General features: G+C 45.6%; 1 protein-coding gene across 6 annotated transcripts in view; it reads right to left on the bottom strand.

Annotated features, from left to right (window-relative positions):
* The window catches only part of LOC138566340 (protein SSUH2 homolog), a 620,994-nt gene that overhangs the window by 267,628 nt on the left and 339,953 nt on the right, over nt 1–13,413 (bottom strand). For all 6 annotated transcript variants that reach the window (XM_069643482.1, XM_069643483.1, XM_069643485.1 and 3 more), the window contains exon 3: nt 8,544–8,654. In XM_069643482.1, coding sequence (XP_069499583.1) covers nt 8,544–8,654 — 111 coding nt within the window. The remainder of the gene's footprint in view (nt 1–8,543; nt 8,655–13,413) is intronic.

Below are 13,413 nucleotides of genomic sequence, written 5' to 3'. Positions count from 1 at the left end.
TCCATACTAGTTTAAGGCAATGAGAATAAGTGATGGGTTTCATATCATCCGGTGGGGCAACTAAGCCCTCCCCTCAAAATGGTCACTACGAACGTCACTAAATATATGAAGTTTCATTGGCTACACAAACTATAGGACCCTTAATTATGTGGCCCGCTACAATTGGATGGCACTCTAACCTCCGTCAGTACTTTTCCAACTACGTTATCAGCACGCAGGCTGGGATTCCAGGTGCTGGTGAGATCGTCTTAACCATAGCTTCCCACCAATTAATATACTCATCCATCATCACCTCAGTGGTCTGCCGTCAATTAGGGTTTTGAACTTGTCCTTGGGGGTGGTCTTTGCTCTGGAGAATTCAGGGAAGTGAAGGCACACTCTGCCCTCATGCATAGGTGTGGTAGTATTGTTCATCCAATTTCATCCTTCCACGTGACTGAAGACCATGATTCCGAGCCTCTAGTGCATTAAAATACTATTTTCCAATAGACCTCTGAGGTCTTCCCTGTTTTGTCCATGACTTCTGTTCTTTCACATTATTTGTATCCAATGTCAGCTCACCCCATCCTGATAAGACATTGGCTTCCTGGGCTCATCCAGCCTCCCCTTTCTAAGATTCACTTTGTAATTCAATTGTTTTTAACTGCGACACACTGGAAAAAGCCTTCTTTCTTTAGTCCAGCACTGCTATGATACGTAGTGGAAATATCCATCCTTTACTTCGTTCATATACACATATATATACATTGGCGCTTGCTGCAATCTTATTCACTATAAAGCTAACTTCAACAATACTTCATCTGCTTGCGTTTCTATGCATCTGTACACGTATAAAATTACTTGATATCTTCATCCATTCTGTAACATAAGCTTCTTCACCTTGATCCCAAAATGTCACTTATCTTTGATACTTTCTTGATGTCTTAAAGAATATATTCATTCTCTTGTCTCTGCATCTTCTATGTACGTCAGCTCAACTCTGTGACGTCACCACTCATCTTTGCCATTCATTCCCTCTGCTTCTTCCGGAATTTCATTCAAAAGGCCATCATACTTTCCCGTATGCAGGTATGGTTTTCTGAAAGGGAACCTTGCTTCCAGGATTATCCTTGGTACCGGTATTCTCACTGGTACTGCACATGTCTCACACTCTGGTTCCCAACATATACGTAATGTGGGCAAAATGGTTTATAACGCATCTTTGTTTATAGAGGTAAAAGAGAACGCCCTTTGGTTTGATTTCTGCTTCTAGAGTTTTTCAAAGAATCATGAGTAGACTTTTTAGTGGATTAGAAGGTGTGCACCGTTATCAAGATGACATTCTGGTGTGGGGAAAGGACAAGACCAAGCATGATGTAAGATTGAAGGGAGTGTTAAGGAAGCTGTGTGAGGCTGTCCATGGTGTGGCTTAGACTCTCTGGCACTTCCTACCTAGGAAGCATGTGTGCAGAGCCTAGTTGTGCGCCCTGTGTGCTGGATTGGTACCAGTTCTGGAGCTGCTGGGGGGTCCTCTGGATTCAATATCTCCCTCTGTTCCCTGGGAGATGTTTAGGAAGGGATCTTGCTTCCCTCTTGGAAATCCTTACCTTGCTTCGATGGCAGAAGCTGTAAAGCAGACTGTACCTTCAGTCAGGATCCAAATGAGTTCTTATTACTCCTTGCAAAGTCTTCAGGTGATCTGCACAAAAGAGGGGCTTAACCCTCTTTTAAAGATAAATGGGCCCCAGTGATTGGTGTAGGCTAAGCCTACCTTAATGAACCAATCATGGATCCCAACCAACAATCTCCTGTATGCATGAGGTCATAACCAGAGTGCTTTGCAACAGAAATGGTAAAGGGGTGAAAATATGTAATACTAAGTTCAACCAATCTTCCTGTCGGATGTGGATCACAGAGTCTCTCCAGTTAATTGAGCTTTCACTTGTTCCTGATTAAAGTGGCAAATCTCCCTTGAAGCTGCAGCGAGACCAGACTTTCATTTGCCGCCAAACCACATACTTGTACCTTCTGAATGAGGTCCTCATGCGGGGAGGACTACTGTAAACAGCTGTCCCAGACATGAATGGTCACTGCACTTGATACCGAGAGGCAGGAGCTGGCTTCAAGTTGACACAGTGCATATCAAAGGTTGTTGGGGTTTTCCTGTCCTTTGTTAGTCCTACGACCACACCCCGGTGGGCCTGTTTGAATTACCTCGTGTTGAACCCCTCACACAGCGCACACAGAGTGGTGTGGTTTTTGGAGTCAATATTTTGGAAAGAAAGGTTGTCTCTGCTGATGACCCTCCGTTTGTGGCAAAGTTGATGGATGAATTTCTGAGAGAGAAAGGGGTGCAGCATTTCACCACAGTGTTGTATAATCCCAACCGGAATGCCACGGTGGAAAGATTTAACAGGACACTTATGGATGCTGTCAGGATAACAGTGGCAACAGGAGGGGATTGGGATTGTGCAGTAATGGAGAGAATTTTTCAATATATGTTAGCTCCCCATCAAACACTAGGTGTGTCTCCTTTTGAGATTTTGCAAAGAAGAAAACCAGTTTGAGTGCTGGATGGCTGAACATATACAAATATAGTGGTTTGAGAGGAGGAAGTAAAGAGGATGATGGATATCTAGAGTGTGGCAAAAGAGAGATATGATAGGAAGAATTGTGTGGTTGATGTGTGCATGCCAAAAGGAACCATAGTGAAAGTGAGATTAGGAAGGCACATGAACAAACGTGCATAAAAATACCAAGGCCCACGATGGTTGACGAGGTTATGGGGAATACGATGAGATTGAGAAACTTGGGGAAAAGAGAGAGTGCCCATTTTACCCATACTGTGAGGCAGAAGACTGGCAGAGGGTGGTGGGAAAATGTGTTCACGCAAATCCGTGAAAGCAACTGACTTGTCACTTCTATCTACTCTCGTCTCTAGCTAAGACTCTCTGCTTCTCTCCACCAAGCAACAATACTTCCACTCTCTTTTCACCTCATTAGCCTCTCATCCGTCTTTTTAAGACCTTAAACAGTATTCTTTCCCCTGTTCCTCCCAATCCTGCTTCATCTTCTCCCCTTAGCTCTTCTATTCCTCTTCTTTAGATGATGACATCTCCTCTGCCTTGGCTAGGGCTCATCCCAGCTCCTCCCCGGACGATCCTCTTCTAATCATGCTGGTTTCTTCAACACTTTTCTAAAATTCCTTTGTGCATTTGTTTAATACAAACCTTAAACACAATTACATCTTGCTGTGTTGGACTGTCACGGTTGTACACTCTAACCTCAATCACGACACAAGCCCCCACTTTGTCACGGTTTTATTACACGGCACACTCCAGCCAGGGACTCCTTCCCGACAATGAATGTGGCGCACACTAAAAACGCGGTTTATCTTTAATATACTACGGATTCTTTATGAGATGTCCTCCAGCCAGTCTCACACCCAACGTTCACAAACACCCCGTGTCACAACGGACTAGGAACCAGGTTTGTGTGTATCAAGATATTTATTAATGTATTGTTTAATGAAAAGGGAAAATCAAACAATTTCACAGCCAGCAGTGTTGTGGCAATACCAAATGCACTAATCTCTACAAAACAATTGGGTTAAGATAACCTATTACAATTCACACAATCTTTCATGGCAAAACAAGAGAAAGCAAAATGTTTACTACTTAGTAGCACAAATGGTTTAGCAATCCCCCCTGCAACACTCACCGCCAAACATCAGCTAAACTTGATTCCTTAGAATGGAAGGCAGTGCACAGAGTAGGAATAGAGAGAGAAAATCAGATCTGGGGTAAAGCCAACCACCACAAGATGGGAATTCAGCAAAGAAAGTGAAAACCTGTTTGTGGAGCAAAATGGTAGAATGGGATTTTGATTATTACTCAGAACTGCTAGGGGACAGAATGAAAGGAAATGTATATTGCTTACATTTTAGGAGATCGGGAAAGTTAAAGAACTCTAATCACACACCAGGGCACAGTAGAAATGAAATGGGAAAATCGGTTTTGGGAGAAAGCAGATGCAAAAGAGAAAAATACAGTGGCAAATGGAAATTTGTTTTACACTGGGGTTTACAATGGCAGGCAACTCAGGGAAGGGGTTTAGCTTTAAAATAGGAAATCGGTTTTCAATGACAAGGACAGGGGCACATAACAGGTTTGGGGTTTTAATAGGACAGATGCAAATGTGAATTTGTTTAGTAATGCATACAATGCACAGACACATTCGGTTTTCAGTTACAAGGAGACTAATACTTTTGAGGCAAAACTTTAATGACTATAATAATTAAAGACACCGGGGACAAGAGGGTTAATTTCGAATTGTAACACTCTTGAACTGTGAATTTCAAAATAGGGGAATTAATTGATTTACTTAAGACAAATACTAAGGATGTATGCAGACAACTGAGAGGTTTACCAAAGGGAGATATGCTAACATACACAGGCTAACAACAGATTCTTCTATGGGAAGATGACTGAATGACACCGACAATTTGGGACTTTCAATGGGGTAAATATTGGATGCAATGCTACAAAAAGGAAGGGCTTATGCAACTTAGGGCTGGGGTTATTTGTTACTTACAAGGTAAGCCTTGGTTTGGGTTTCTGGAAGGCCAGCTGGATCTAAGGACACTCTAGACAGCTAGGGCAAGGTGTCTGGTCACTGCACTCTCCAAGATGGTAAGGTTCGGCTGCCTTCTCTCCGTCCTCCTTCTCCTGTCTCCCTGGATTCTTTTGTCCTTCAACCTAGTACACTCCCCCCTTTTATAGGACAAATGACATCACCAACTTTACAATCTAGGAGGAGTACTCTAATTCTCCCTACCGCTCGTCTAGGACAGTTTACCATTCCTCTCTCCACCCCCTGGCATAATTGGTTTAAGGGTAGAGTGCACCATCTGTCTGATTTGCATTTATTACAGTTCTTTGTTCTCCTGGCCACTTTTTCACAAAAACTAGTAATGTCTCACAACTTCATATTTATACTATCCACCACCATAAGAAACAGATAGGTGGTTTCAGTTAGTCATAGGGAATTGGGTAAGCTGATTGCCAACTCCGTACGAGATAGTATGGCCCTTTGGTGCATTTTTGTACTTTTCATAAAATATACAACAGTCATGAATTTGCAAATGATCAAGCATGTTCCTAATTTCATTTCCCATCCGTTCATCAACTGTCATATTTGTCCCATTTTTAGATCAGCCAGAAACTAGTTTTAACGGGCCATTTCAGTCCCCAAAGTCCTAGGAAAATGCAATTAACATTTTAAAAACTGCCTGGAACTGACATGAACAAATGGCATTAAAGGAAATTACTTCTCATTCTAATTACTGTGAAAAGGCCTAAAATGAAATCAGTCATATAATGTCAATTAGGAGGATCTGTCCCCTTCTGTGGGAGGGGCGCTTCATCCCCCACAGCCGGTGACCAGAGATTTGTATGACTCCTTTTGAAGTTGTCAGTGTGTTCTTTAAAGTGGGTGCAGGAAGGGCTCACACTCCCTAGTCATGCTGCTGCCACACTTTGGCTTCTTTGAGCTTTCTGAGTGCCTGCCTTCAAGTCTGGCAGAGCAGGGAATTATCACACACTCAGGATCTAATTTTACTGCAGTGTGGTTAGCTGGGAGTTGCGATCTCCAGCTGAAAGTGAAGCTGTCCTTGTGAAGTTCCTGCCTCCAGCCAAAAAGAGATTTTTCCTGAATTGTCTCTCCAAAGGGGACTGCAGTCTTGTGGGTGGAAACATAATGTACATTGCTTTAGTCAACCCCCCCACAAGATATTTCCCTGACATTTTCTGTGTGAGCAGTGCTAGCTTTTCACTGTGGCTTTTAAAGCTGTTTTTTTTTCCTTTTCACACGTGTGCAGGCTTTTTTCTTATAATGTTTAACATCCTGTCTTTGCAGGTCACAGGATTCTTTGATTTCCCCTTTTTGAGCAAGTATTTGACATGAACAATAGAAAAAGCCAAGCTGTTTTTCATCTGCAGTGTTCAAAGGGCTGCTGTCCAAATGAAAGGGAAAACAAAGTGGTTGGAGTGTTGGAATACGTGCCCATTATGTGAAATAAAAGTAAAGCAAGGCCATTTTTGGATTGCAGTGTTTAAATGCGGCTTTTCAGGTGAAAGAGATTTCTGTTTAGGGCCTTTAAATGCACCCCACAATCTTAGACAATATATATCAACACTTATTTCCTTTCTTACTGTCCTCGTCAATATCCCTCTCCTCTTCCACTGTTCCCTCTCACTTCAAGCATTCCTCATAAATTGATATTTTGAAAAAGCCTCTCCCTTTTCTCTCAAAGCTTCTAGAGGGTATAGTTTATTCCCTTTTATAAAGCTGCACTCAATCCTACTGCCTCTCCAGTGGGCCTTCAGGCCATGACAGGCTATAGAAACTGCTCTCATGTGTCACTAATTCACTTCTCACTTCTCGCTACTCTAAACTTTCTTCTCTTCTTGTACTTTAATTTCTCAGCCTCGTTTGACCCGGTCGAACATGCTATTCTTCTATCTTCTCTTGCTGAACTTGGCTTTCGAGACTCAGTTTTCAATTGGTTTCATTCTTACCATGGTTTGGAGAAAGCCATGTTGTTGTTAGCACCATGGCTGCCTCCAAATCCACGTCCGGTGTCTCTGAATGGGGACTTACCAGGCCATTCCAACCTTGGAGGACCCGGTAAGTCCCCATTCAGAAAACCATTCCCCATTCCCATTTGAGCCCTCAATGGGAATGGGGAAGGGGCCCGTTATTAGCTACATGGTCCCTTAACGGGTCGCTAAGTATGGCTGGTCAGAATAGCCTTCCTGGTGGGACCCGCTAAGGGACCTCGGAATGTGGCAGTAGGGGGTTAACGGCACTGGCATCCTTACCGGTACGGTTAACCCCCTACCGCCATACTCGGAATGAGGCCCAATGTTTGTACATGGGGATACTGGCAGAGCCAGCATGAACATATTTTCTCATGGTATCATTACTGGCATGGAAGCAGTTGGCTGGCACATTTGGGTACCTGGAGCCAGGCACAGCCCCTTCTTTCTACGATTTAGGGTTTGATTAAAACACATACTTATATCTTTCACCTAGTGCAGTGCGCTGCATGCCAATGCAGCAGCACGATCATCTTGCGTATTGCGCATGTGTGGTGGTCCCGGCTGTCCCGCAGTGTGACGCGGCCCCTGCTTTGTTGTCGATGTGGGGGGCCCCTCAGCATGGCTCACAGATGGCACCCACATTTTGTGCTACACCAAGCTACACCTATATCATACACTCATTTATTCACAGACACAACCTAATATGCACCCTTGCATGCACGTATACACACTCATTTACAAAAAATAAAATGTTCTTACCTTTTTCTGCAATTCGTTGCTATGAGAGTCGCCTCTGCAGGCAGGCCTCAGCTCTGTGCGCCATGCAGCAGGAACCAGCTCTGGTTCCCGTCATGCGCAGATCAGAGGAGCGGGAGGCCTCCATCAATGACCTGGGGGGGCCCCTTCAGATTTAAAAAAGAAATAGTTTCTTTTTGAAGCCTGGGGAGCCCTTGGGCCATGGGGCTATAGGCCCTCTGCGCCTATGCCGGTGACAGAAGATTGCAGGACTCCATAAGGGCACTTGCTGTCAGCAGAGCCCTCTGCGTAGTGCAAGCCGTTTCAGTGGTTGTTCTGTTTGTAGTTCAACATTAAGTAGCTTTGGGTCTTCAGAGCTCTTTTAGTTGCCAGTGTCTCTTGGTGCTGAGCCAGAGCCACTCAACTCTTCTAGTGCCAGTGTAAGGTGGCATTCCCCTGTGATATATTTAGTTATTATTTACCTGTGTCTGCTAAAGAAACCCTTTGCCACTATTTACTTTTCAAAAAAAGCTGCTTGGAGAAAACGTGGGGCTAGAAATATGGAGAACTTTTCAGGTTTGAGACTTCTGTGTCAGGCAGAAATTCAGAACATAAAATACAACCTTAAAACGCTCCTTAATTGGCACTAGCTGAAGCTGGCATCCATGCATTGACATCAATACTGCTTGCATTGTGTCCATAGAGCTTCACATTCAATAATTAACCTTGGACCCTAAATGGAAGTAATTGGTAGTTTAAAGAAAAGGCATTTGGCCATGATCCAAACACGCACAAACCAAAGAGTTTCAATACGCAAATGAAAAAAGCAGATGGAAGTCAAGCAATCCAATATATTGGGAAGCTTCATTATTCACCTGTGCATAAAGAGACAACATCTGTAAAAAGACCTCACAATGCTATACATTATTGACTTGAGCCAAAGTAAGCATTCTGAATAATAGCATCTTCAAGTGAGAACTTAAACCATCATTTTATTAGAACATCATCTTTAAAACATCATTTTATTAGAACATTATCTTGTTTAATATTTAATCTTAACCAATAAATACAAAAGATGGACAATTTTAGTCATTACAGGGGGTGGGTATAGACAGAAAGAAGGGAGAATGCACTTGTGGTTTCATGGTTGCCAGACCTGGTTTCATGGTTGCAGAATCTGTGCTTTCCAATCTCATACATAAATCATATTTACATATGTGCACTTACCATTACCTCCTGTTGATATCCCTTCATATCCGGACACTTTATCCATCAAATGAGACGGTGGCGCTGTGGCACCGCTCCCCTCAACAGGGGGCGGATATGGGCCTGGTGCTCCTAAAAACAAAGAGGAAGCAATCCATTGGTCATCTTCTAATTGAATATGGGAGCCACACAAGCAGTTCCTATCCAATGCAATGGTTTATCATTCCAGGAATCAAAAACAGTGTCAATCCGAAGCCAACATCGTCCTCTCAATTAAAACCTTCATCCTCATCATGCTAAACAAAAAGGTATTCAACTACAGCAGACCTTAAAGGCACATTGTCTATGGTTTAACATTGTGAATCAGGATGTAATGCAGAATTCCATTTTGGGTCCACTTTCCATTTTATGGATCTGCTAAAATGTTTGCTTTTTCCCCTGTGGTTTAAGGACTCTCACCTCTTGTGCCATCTAAGGGAAATCCACTGAATGCCCCCTGCCACTGCAAACCTTTAGTATACAGTCCTATGAGAGCTTGTGGCTTGAAGGAGAGGGGTGCTTTTTAAGAAGCCTATTTAGACCCAGGTGATTGTATCACCTACCTGTGTTTTAGGGAGTAGGCTGGTAGTCAGAAATGTACCTGTGGTATCCATAGGGGTCAGGACCATTTACCACATTAGTAGTCCAATGTACCTTATTGCTATCCACTGGGGTAACTAATAGATTTTTCTTTTTAAGTCCTGCTCTTGGTCATTTTGATTTTGAGCATTATTTAGTTTAGGAAACCCATGTGGCATCCCTCAAATGGTGGTTGTGCACACATGGATTTTGCCCTCTTTAGTCAGTTGGGATGGTTTAGACTAGTCACTGACCCATGCACATGCAGGATGGGTGGACTGACATGGGTGTTTGGTGGTTTTGTTGGCCAACCTAATTGGCGTGCCACCAAACCCTTTATTGAGCGACTGTGGATTGCTTAATGAGCTTTTGGATGTATCAAGGGTATACCCGAACCTGCTTTAAATCCTGTTTTCTGTAGGTTTACTTACCTGCTGGATAATTTTGCCATTCATTTGTTGCTGCAATTTTAGAATAGGGTCCCGCCGTACTGGCTGTCCATGTGCCCATCCCTGTCTTCCGGTGTTCGTTTCTGCTGCTGGATGTTTGATGTGGGCTGTCCTCATCCTACTTCACACTGGGTGGGCTGGGAACCCTGCAGTAGGCCATTTTACCATCTTCTTCCCAGAGTACTTCTTTAGTCATGTACCTGGCTGTAGGATACTGCATTATCCTTAGTGATTGCAGGACACCACTACTCTTTACCTCTATTGTTCCTCTGGGCTATTCTGGGTCACATCCACTGTTGTCTTCTTTGTGATAGCTTTCTGCTGGCATGCTGTCACATTTTGCCAGTCAAGACAACAGCAACTTCTTGGGCCAAGTTTTCTCGTCTTTCTGGATCCATCTTCGCTACCTGCTACATCTCCTGGCTCGTGAGTCCACTCCATGGATGATAAATTCTTCCTCTTTGTGGTCTGGGTTGTTGTTGATCCAGATCAAAGTCCCTGTGAGATAGCGTCTTTTAAACCACCTTAGAAAAGAAGAATTACTACAGTGGGTACTTGCCTCTAAGCCATGGGGTGGTGGGTTATTCAAGATACTTAACATCAGGGGTCCAATTAATTCGTATGAGAAATATTTGAACTAACCTCTTTAAAACACTGATAGTAGTGCCATCTTGCGGTTCGACTTCTTAGGTAAGCATTCTTCAAGCTATCTACATTGTCTGAGCACCGCTGTCTTGTCCAACTGCCCGCTATTGTCTCATCTCTCCCCGTCTCATCCGCCTGCGCCCCTCCCTGTGTCCATCCCTAGTGTTCTCCCCGCAACCCTCCCTTTTCTTCTTTCCTTTCTCCACCTACTCTATGGTGCTCTCTGTCTCTCCTACCTTTTCTAACTGCTTCTCTATTGACTATCCCTCTCTCCTCACTAAATCTGATAGGAAGAAGTTTAAAATTAATTTCCTGGTCTCAAACCCAGGCCTCACTATCGCCGACACCTATACCAGTGCCGCCTCTAGGCAAACCTTCCCCGACTTTCTCTTTGTCGTTCTCTCGCCAGTCCTATGGACTCTTCATTTGGTCTTTGTGCTTTCTCCTTTCTCTTCCTCTCCCATTAATGGTGGCACCCGGTGGGAGGCCCTCCTGGTCTCCTTCCACGCCTCTAAGGTAATCATTAATGTCTACTTGAATGGTACCATCTTGGTCCAAGGCCCTCAGGCCAATCTTCTCTTTAATAGACGCTTCCCGCCCCTTATCAATTTCCTTCTTCTCCTGCCGTCCCTTCTCTTCCCTCCACGGCTTCCCTCTCACTTTCCCCTGCTGTCTCCTCCTTGGTTACCTTGCCCTCTCCTCCTTCCTCATCTACACCTCCGCAGGGGGCACCTCTGATTTGCACCCCTCTCCGTAAGTCTTTCAAGGACGACAACCTCCTCCATATTGCCACTCTCAACTCTCGCTCAGCCAGCAAACACTCCTCTGACATCTGCCACCTCCTGGAGGAGCTAGACCTCGATGTCCTCGCTCTCACTGAGACATGGTTCACGGCCAGCTCTGTCACGAGCCTTGACACTCTCCTCCCTGACGGCTGCAAGATCCTCTCTGCGCCCAGGTCCAACCGTCTTGGAGGGGGTGTAGCCCTGATCTCCCCCCCCCCCCCCCCCCCCGAGTGTATTCCTGCCTCTGTCATTCCCACGCAGGCCTACTCCTCTTTCGAATGCCTCGTCTGCTCTCTCCTCACCATTCCCTTACTGTGGTTACTATCCATCGGCCACCTGATCTGATCTCCTTCTCTGAATGGGCGGACCTTTCCTCTTCCCTCCTGGTCTCAACCACTCAACTCCTCCTTCTTGGAGACTTTAACATCCACCTGGATGCTTCCTGTCCTTCCTCTGGTATCTTTTGCGACCTCTGCAACTATCTCTCACTCTCTATTCTCCCCTCTGGCTCGACTCACTCTGCAGGGCACACACTGGATGTTCTAATCTGTGCTGAGCTTCCCCTTTCCATCCCTCTCACCACTCCTCTCTCCTGGAGTGATCCCCTTCTCCTTTCCTCCCAGCTCACCCTCTCTACCCCCCAGGCCAAGCCAACGCCAGAACTACCACCCAGCTTCTCGGTTATCAGACCCATGAAGTGTGTGTCAGTTGAGGGTTTCGCCGCCACTTTCTCACCCCCCAGCCCTCCCCTTTGGCTGACTCACACCCTGACACAGCCCTTTCCATGCTCCACTCTGCAATATCTGATACTCTTGGTGTTCTTGCCCCTATCATGAGGATCTGCTTGAAGCCCAACGCCAAGTGCAATTCCGGGTATGACTCTGACCTCGTCACCCTCAAACGCAAGTGCAGGTGGCTGAACAGAAATGGCGTGCGTCTGGTTCATCCCATCCTCTGACAAACTGGCCTGCTACCTTCTCCAAAGGCAATACCGGCAATGTCCGCAACAAGAAGAGAGCTCACATCCAAGCCCACATGTCTTCGGCATCTAACAACTCGGCAGAACTCTTTAAAATCTGCAAGGAACTGGCCAATCCTGCTGCAGTCTCTATCTCTCCTGTCCCATCCCAGGCCCTCTGTACGGCTCGGGATTCTCATTTCATCTCCAAGACTCAGGACATCTTGTCCTCTTGCTCTTCCTCTCACCCTTCCCACTCTACTCCCCCTGCTCTTCCCCTGGCCCTTCTTCGGCCACCCTTCCTCCCTCCTTCTCTGCTTTTCCGCTGTTCTCCCCTGACAAGGTTTCTAGACAAGTCTGATCTATGAAAGTCGCATCAAAACAGGTTTATCCCTGCTCCTCCAAAACCACCATGGACCACATTGACTCCCTGGCTCCAGCTCTGGCTGATTTCTGCAACCACTCCTTCACTAAGGGAGTCTTCCCATCCCCCTGAAGCACTCTCTTGTACACCCTCTTCTTAAGAAACCCTCTGCCGAACCGTCCTGCCCATCTAACTATCGCCCAACCTCCATCACTCCATTCCTGGGCAAACTCCTGGAAAAGCTGGCCATCTCCCAGCTTAATCTTCACACTGAATCTGTTGGTTGTCTTCATGACCATCTTCACACTGAATCTGTTGGTTGTCTTCATGACCATCAGTCTGGATTCAGAGCTGCCAGAAGCACGGAAACTGCTCTCCTGAACATCCATGAAGACCTGCTCTCCAACCTTGATTCCAACAACCCCTGTGTCCTCCTCTTACTTGATCTCTCTTCTGCCTTTGACATGGTCACCCATCCCTTCCTGCTCAACCGTCTCTGTGATAGCCAGGGTATCACCGGTCAGGCCCTGGCATGTCTGAATTAATTTCTTTCTGATCGACCCTCCGAGGTCCAACTTGGGTCCTTCCATTCCTCTATCTCCATCTCTACCTGTGGTGTCCCCCAGTGGTCTACCATCTCTCCCTGGCTGTTCAATCAATACCTGGCACTTCTTGCACACCGCATTGCCGCTCTCTGCCCCAACTTTCAGTGCTATGCGGATGACACTCAGCTCATTTTCAGACTACCCTCAGCAACCTCTTCCCTGTCTCTCGACTCTGACTGTCTGTCTGCCACCCAGGAGTGGTGTGCCGCCAATGATCTCTGCCTCAATGCCAGTAAGACCGAGATTCTCCTCATCGGTACACCTGCTGCCTCCTTTCCTGTCACTCTGGCCGGCCTCTCTTGGCCCTCTCCCTGAGTCCCCCGCAAGGCTAAAAACCTTGGGGTCATCTTCAACTCCACACTCTTCTTCTCTCCTCACGTCTCTGACATCTCTAAGAAGTCTCACCTTCTCCGAGGTATTATTCCCTTCCTCTCCTTCCCCCAGAAGCTCACTGTCTCCAGAGCTCT

Source organism: Ambystoma mexicanum, chromosome 2p (assembly GCF_040938575.1).
Source record: "Ambystoma mexicanum isolate Mex_15411 chromosome 2p, UKY_AmexF1_1, whole genome shotgun sequence".
NCBI classification, from domain to species: Eukaryota; Metazoa; Chordata; class Amphibia; order Caudata; family Ambystomatidae; genus Ambystoma; species Ambystoma mexicanum.
Note: the sequence above shows the minus strand (reverse complement) of the source record. Positions and strands in the feature narration are given on the sequence as shown.